Source organism: Mixophyes fleayi, chromosome 4 (assembly GCF_038048845.1).
Source record: "Mixophyes fleayi isolate aMixFle1 chromosome 4, aMixFle1.hap1, whole genome shotgun sequence".
NCBI classification, from domain to species: domain Eukaryota; kingdom Metazoa; phylum Chordata; class Amphibia; order Anura; family Limnodynastidae; genus Mixophyes; species Mixophyes fleayi.
Window position 1 is genome coordinate 337,667,253 of NC_134405.1, and position 7,363 is coordinate 337,674,615.

Consider the following 7,363-nt stretch of genomic DNA (forward strand, 5'->3'; position numbering starts at 1 on the left):
CATCACATGACCTCATAGTCACAATATTCATTCACAAATCTGTATAAATTACTACAACAATAATTACTGTCTAAAGAAAGAAAAGGGAAAGTTTAACAATATTACATAACATATATCACATAATAGTTGATTAAACCACACTTTTAGTGGATATGTTCTTCTTTGTTGACATTCATTTTCTTTAATAAATAAATGTAATAGACCCATCTGATCGATACAACCCTGTGTGTAAATTTCATTGTTTGCCTAGTAGACGGCATCTAACATCGCTGCACCTTGCTCTGTCTTCCGGGCAGGAAGTCTCTGCAGAGGTGCAGACATGGCCGACCCCCGACCACTGCATGTCTGTCTTAAAATGATCAGCATGATAATCTATTTGCACTGTGCATTTTAAACCTGCTGATTTTGGCACAGTGATGCAGTAATTGGGGTAGTTATGTCTGCAGTGTGCGCTCATTCCGAAGACAGAGAATACTGCAGAATATTTTAGTTTCAGGTACATGTTAGATACACTCTACTAAAAAGTGTATCTAACAATAAAGATATGAAGGGTGTTATATTCAAAAACTAGAACTAATGGGTCTATTACATGTAATTATTACACAAATGTGGAAATATCTTTAAAGAATGTAACACCAACCCAATAATTTCTGACTTCCAGGATTATGTAGCACAGCATACCCCCAACAGTCGAAAACAGGTCAAAATTAGCACCTTCCCTGATCTGCCCAGACCTCAAATGCTGCTTTGGGATGAAACCCCACCCATTTGTGTATAAGCCACACCCCTACCAAGGACCGCTATTCAGGACTGTCCCACTGAATTCAAGACAGTTGTGAGGTAGCAGCACAGTCACATGTTCTAGTTCTCCTGTTGGACTGAAGACTGAAAAAGTTGAGACTATTGGTGGTGAAAGTTTATGCACTTATTAATTTATGTTAGTTCATGTAAAGTGTATATACACGTATCATGTATATAGTGACACCATCCAGCACAGTGTACATTATATCACCTCATTGCTCCACAATGCCTCCTCTTTGTAACGCCAGCCTAGAATACAGACCAAGGGGTAAATGTATGAAGCTCCGATTTTTGCAAGTCACAGGAAATTGGCGACTTTCCAGGGGAAATTTAAATCGGCAATGGCTTGTAAAGACAAACTTGCCTTTACAAGCCATCGCCACTTTAAATTTCTCCTGCAAAGTTGCTGATTTCCATTGACTTGCAGGAATCGGAGCTTCATACGTTTACCCCCAAGACTGGTGTCATAACAAGAATGACTTATAGGGCCTGAGTCATTAAGGATAGGAAAGCAAGTAAAAAAAGAGTAACTTTGCACCTTGGCAAAACTATGTTCCATTAGAGGGGGGGGGGGGGGGGTAAATGTAAAATGTGGGGACAGATTTATAGTTGGGATAGGGCATGTCCTAGATCAACTTTAAATTTCAGTGTAAAAATAAAGCTATCAAGTATTTGTGTGCTACATGAAAAAACTGCCAGTATTTAACTTATGTGCAAAATAATTAACTAATTTGCACCCCTTGCATTGTAACATGGTTTGTCCCGGAGAACATTTGCTCCTTTATTTGCCTTACTTTCTTTAATGACTCAGGCCCATAATGTCATTAATAAGTTTTATAGAACTCTTTCACTTAAAAAGTACCTGGAGGTAAGTGACGGCGTTATACACAGAATTCCCTACCACGCTCAATCAGACTTTCCCACAGCCTTCAAGTCTTTAGAAGCTCTCGGAAAACCCATCTCTTTCTTAGAGGTGACCTTATTCCTGATAACACTATTCACACTAATGCACCTCACAGCTGTCCCAATCTCCACTCTGAGCCACACTCGCTCCTCTTGCTTCAGCTGTGCCCTCTTCCACTTACAGTGTCAGCTCTCTAATGAGCAGGGTCCTCCATACCCTTTGTTTTCATGTCTGCATTTATTTTGCCATCCTTGTTGTATGTATGTCCTGTTTTCCCTACTGTACAGCGCTGCGGAGCACTGTGGCGCCTTACAAATCTACGATAATAATAATACACAGTGTGGTAGAAGGAGAGCAGATTGTATAACGAACAACATTATAATAGTGAGAATATAATAGTTATACATGGTAAGCCAGACAAATATGAACTTAATACAACTCAGCAATGAGGCATGCTGGGAGTTGTAGTCCAAGTCACCTTGTATTATGTAAGAAACACAGTCTTGGACTAGAACTCCCAGTAGGCGGAGCTATATAGAGATAATACATTCACCCCCTATATCCATTACAGCCAATAGGAGGAAGTGTAGCACTGACTACAGTAATAGGGTATACACTGACTGACAGACAGTTACTTCAGCCAATCACAGCTATCAGTGAATCAGAGATGGGGAACGCCCACATACATGTATATTTATATATTTATAATGAAAGTTTCTAACACACCAACAAGGGAACAAATCCACACACACTGGTCACCTGGTTACACAGGAGGAGGGGCTCAGCTGTAGCTCCACCCACTGCTGCTTTCTATTGGAAAAGTGTTCCACCAATCAGATTCCCCTCTCTGTGATGTCACCAGTCTCTGGGCAGATTTCTTGTGATCATTTCTCTCAGCTCCTGACTCCCCCAGATATCTTTATACATCCTCCCATTACCCATAATGCAGCATGAAGGGGCTCAGTGAAGGTGGCAGTGACGGTGTGTAAGTGTCTGATCGGGTCACACAGAGAATAAAAGGACATCTGTCCAGCCTCATAATCCAGATATATCCTCACTCTATCATAGGGAATATTGTCAGGTAACTGGATCTCTTTCCAGTCATGTATCACTGAATACTGATTATTATACCCCCTACACAAACACCAGGACTTGTTATTATCTCCAATGTCTGACTGATATCCTCTCCTGTCTATACTGGGATAACACATCCCTACCCTCCAGCGCCATGATTTACTGACCTCCACTTCCCAGTAATGTCGCCCTGAGGAAAATCTCCTGGTGCTTATTACCTGAGGATACTGAAATCTCTCTGGTGTTTCTGGACGTTTCTGGTTTATCTGTGACCTGGATGCAGTTTTCCTGTCACCTGATATATGTATATTATTAGCAGCTGTGTTTACATCCAGTAATATGTCTGTAGGTTCCTGCACATAGACCCATACATTTATACCTGTTATTATATCAGATAATCCTGTTTGTAGTGTCTCTGATATGAGATTCACATCCAGATCTCCTACACCATGGACCTGGTTATAATGTCTCTTTCTGCCCTCAGTATCACACAAGTCACCTGTGTCTGGTTCCTGTAAGACAGTCACTGGATCAGACATGTTACACAGCTCCTCAATGTGACGCATCTTCCTGGACAGCTCGTCCTTCCTTATTTCCAGCTGCTGGATCAGATCAGAGACTGAGAGTGAAACGCTCTCTTCCTGCCTGGAGATCTCACTCAGGACTCTCTTCTCTAGGTCTTCCAGCTGTTTCCTGATGTCTCTAAACAGGGCAGTGACTCTCTTTGTTACACCAGCTGCTCTTTTCTGATTTTCTCTCCTGCGCTCCTGCAGTCTCTGGACTCTTTTCTCAGTCTCCTCTCTCTTTGTGCTCAGTTTCTGCAGAACATTTCTCAATTTCTTCTTCTTCTTCTCAGAGGCCTCATCCAACGTCTCCACCTTGTGTCCCCGATGTTCTCCAGCTGAACAATAAACACAGATACAGGCAGCGTCCTCAGTGCAGTAATACTCCAGGATCTTCTTATGGACGGAGCATTTCCTGTTCCCCAGGGAAGTGGTGGGGTCAGATAAGACGTGTTCTGCTGACTTGCTGTGTACTCTCAGGTGATTATCACACAGAGAAGCCTCACAATGCAGACAGGATTTTGCAGCAGGAACAGGATAGTGAATACAGTAAGTGCAGAAGATCCCAGTCTCCTCCTGATCTGGCCGAGTAGACAGGAAACTCCCCACTATGTTACACAGAGTTATGTTCCTCTGCAGTGCAGGACGCTGCTGACACTCTGCTCTGCATTCAGGACAGGTATAAACTCCAGACCCCTTCTGTGTATCCAGCACACGATCAATACAGACCCGGCAGAAGTTGTGTCCACATCTCAGTGTTACAGGATCTGTATAAATGTTCAGGCAGATGGAACAGTCCAGCTCCTGTCTCAAATCAGCAGACGCCATCGCTGACAGCAGAAGAGAGAAATTAAAGTGAAAGTCTCTGACACTCAGACACCAGTGGGATCACATTCTCCACACAGGGCGAGGCTGAGCTTGTCACTCACGTTATGTGCCTCATTTAGAGTCGGACTCAATTTCATACTTGCCAACTCTCCCGGAATGTCCGGGAGACTCCCTCATTTAGAGTCGGATGCATTTTACACTGAAATCATAAGTGTAAATTGCATCCCATAATTTACATAGTATTTAGAGTGGCACGGATCTTTAGATCCATGCGACTTAGAATACTATGCAAATTGAACACACACCTCTTTATGGGGTCTATTTATTAAAGTTTTCCCCCCTTGTAAGCTTTCGGGACTTTACCGTTAAAATCCTTATGTATTAATCTGGCATAGCAGCAGATATCGGGGATATCTGCTGCTTTGCACCCATTAGCGGTTTTCTGAGCACTTCCCATAACAATGTATGGGGAGTGCTCAGTAACGCTATGTATTAAAGTGTGGCAGGTGAAGTATTTCTCTTTTTTTACTTGTTAATGTACGCCCTCTGAAGCTGGCGCCCTCTGAAGCTGGCGTACATTAACATAAGTGAAACATTACACTGAAAACAGCGCTGCTCTGACGAGCAGAGCTGCACAGCGCATGTGTGGAGGGATCACATGATTCCTCCATCACATGCCTCAGGTTCCTGCAGACACGGATCTCTGTGCGCATGCCCGAGTTTACCGGTCGGCGCATGCGCACAGGGATTGAAAGAGGGACGATCAGCACCGCAGAGAAAGGAAAAAGAGAACAATCCAGTGTTAGGTAAGTGTAAGACTTCACAGGAGCAGCCGTTTTTCGGAATGGCTGTTCCTGTGTTGATTTTTAATACATATGAGAAACTTTTCCATCCGCATCTATGCGATGAGAATTGAAAAGTTTCTACAGAAAAAAATGAAGGGTCATAAATAGACCCCTATGTGCCTTATGGGTCGTCATGCAAGTGTATCATGCACAGCGCTCTGAAAAGCAGATGATTAAATTAAAAAAAAAAAATTTTTAAATTGTTCTTTGGCCCCCCAAATAGCACAAGGATTGGCTATGCTGTTTGGAAGGGGTGCACACCTTTTTTTTTTTTATTTCATTATTTTTTACTTTGTTTTTTAATACATCAAGGTCTCTAGCACCCGCAAAAGATATGACTCCTAGATACCTATTTGCGGTTGCTTTCAACTCACAATAGCATGTAAAGAGCGTGAACACAGCTTTCCATTGCTAGGCTCGCCCACTAGCTCCCCCGTTCCACCTCTCTAAGCGCAGAGAGGTACAACGGAGAGATCCGCCTCAGTCACGGTGCAAACTGAGATGAATCTTTGGCCAAAAGGGCTTTATGCGCTGAACAGAAGGACTCACGTCTGACTCTAAATGAGGCCCTATATCTATAGGCTCAGTTATACTAAGGGACACAGCAATTTATTTGTTTAATACCTGATAACATGATAAACAGTGTTAAGTTGCTGTGGCTGTGTAACCAGAAAACCTAACGCCAATATTCCATGTCTTTGTTAACGGCAATAGACCTTTTACCACCTGTAAAATCCCTTGAGTTCAGGTATACGGTGCGCACTGGAAAACTGATCTGAGACACACACAGTTGTCTGGAATAATCAGTTCTGTTTTACTGAAACTGGTATAGTAATATTTATACAGAAAACAGCATACCCTCCTGTGGTTACATAGTATAATAATTACCACTATCCTTTACATTGTAGTTATGAGCTTCAATCAATTGTACAAAGATATCTATAACTCTTTCTCTCCAGACTTATCTTGTGTTCTTATCTCTATAAATTAGTTATTTCTAGGGGTTTCCAAAGTAAACCTCTCTCACCCTTGACACACAGATCGTTAATCTAATTGGAACTCCTTTAGCTACTATTTATTCTAGATGGAACTAGAATATTTGGTAAATTCTAATAGCCTTGCACGCCGCTTGTCTGCCGGTTACAGGAATGTTTAATAAAGCTGTGGCCGGAATATATTTTGCCAAACACTTGTCTCCGAGTTTTTCTTTGAGCACTATGAGTGGGACGCCGGTTGGTCAGCCTATAAACCTTACTTACCAAAGAGGTACCCCAAAAGCCTCCAAACAGCAATTCAGCAATATGGGAATACCACTTTCGTCATCACGCTGTTGGGGTAAGTATTGCGGGTGTTATCAGCATCGATATTTACTAGGGACCACTGTTTGAGTAACCTCATATATTCATTTTTTTTTAACAACGGATTAAAATGTAATTCATTTGGGTTAATCCAAACATTCAGAAACAGCCATTTATGGGAGCAGAAACTCCAACAACTACCTGCATCTATATCAGAGGGGAGATTTATGTTTCCTGTACTGCTTTAGTTTCTATAGTGAAGTTGGGGAGCAGCTGAGTTAGGGGGCGTCTTGCTGTATAAACCCAAGTGCTACACCCTGTGTGTGGTGGGTATGTTGGTAACGGATCATTCTAAGGATAAACTGATTAGGGGCATATTCAATTAGGATTTGCAGCTGCGCGTGTAAAGTGGTGTTACGGTACCGCAACATCGCGGATTTCCCCTCGCAACCCTATGGGGTGTGCACAGAAATCTGTGATATTGCAGTATCAGGACCTGTGCAGCCGCGTGTAATCGCGGGCACGAATGCTGATTGAATAAACCCCTAGGTGTCTAGTCAATGAGGTGGATCAATGTGTTACATCTGGATTGTCAAAAGATTCCGATAAAATATATGTAATGTTTACAGATCATTTGCTGGTAACTGGAGATGTGGAAATAAATGGTTTGATAAGATTTGTCTTTGTCAGCACTGAATAAATCTACTCTGTTTTGAAAGTACAATATCTATGTAAGCGTCCTATTATCATTTACAGTAGATCGTGACCTAAATAATTCTCCACATTAACAGCACAACCAGGAAGCAAAGAGCTTCCACAATCACAGGGGTGGGATCTATTATACAGAATACTTTGACTTTCCTGTCTATAATGCACAGAAACACTGTTTAAAAAGATTTCCCCACACTGCCCAATGTATTAAATTGTTTAGCGGAGCTCCTAGTAGTAACAAGGGAGGGAAGAGACACTTCTGTGCATGTGACGAGATCAAACAGCAGCAATACATTTATTTTTCTGGTTTCCAGAACATAAATCTCATACATATATATA

The 7,363-nt window shown here is 42.0% G+C and overlaps 1 protein-coding gene across 1 annotated transcript; it reads right to left on the reverse strand.

The window, feature by feature from the left end:
- Window positions 1–2,062: 2,062 nt before the first annotated feature.
- On the reverse strand, window positions 2,063–4,719 carry LOC142153205 (E3 ubiquitin/ISG15 ligase TRIM25-like). Its single transcript, XM_075210565.1, has one exon. The coding sequence runs from the start codon at window positions 4,168–4,170 to the stop codon at window positions 2,599–2,601; it is 1,572 nt and encodes a 523-aa protein (XP_075066666.1). The 5' UTR covers window positions 4,171–4,719; the 3' UTR covers window positions 2,063–2,598.
- Window positions 4,720–7,363: the final 2,644 nt, after the last annotated feature.

Excerpts from the sequence above, each read along its gene's own strand:
- LOC142153205 (XM_075210565.1), bottom strand. The coding sequence starts at position 4,170 with ATGGCGTCTGCTGATTTGAGACAGGAGCTGGACTGTTCCATCTGCCTG.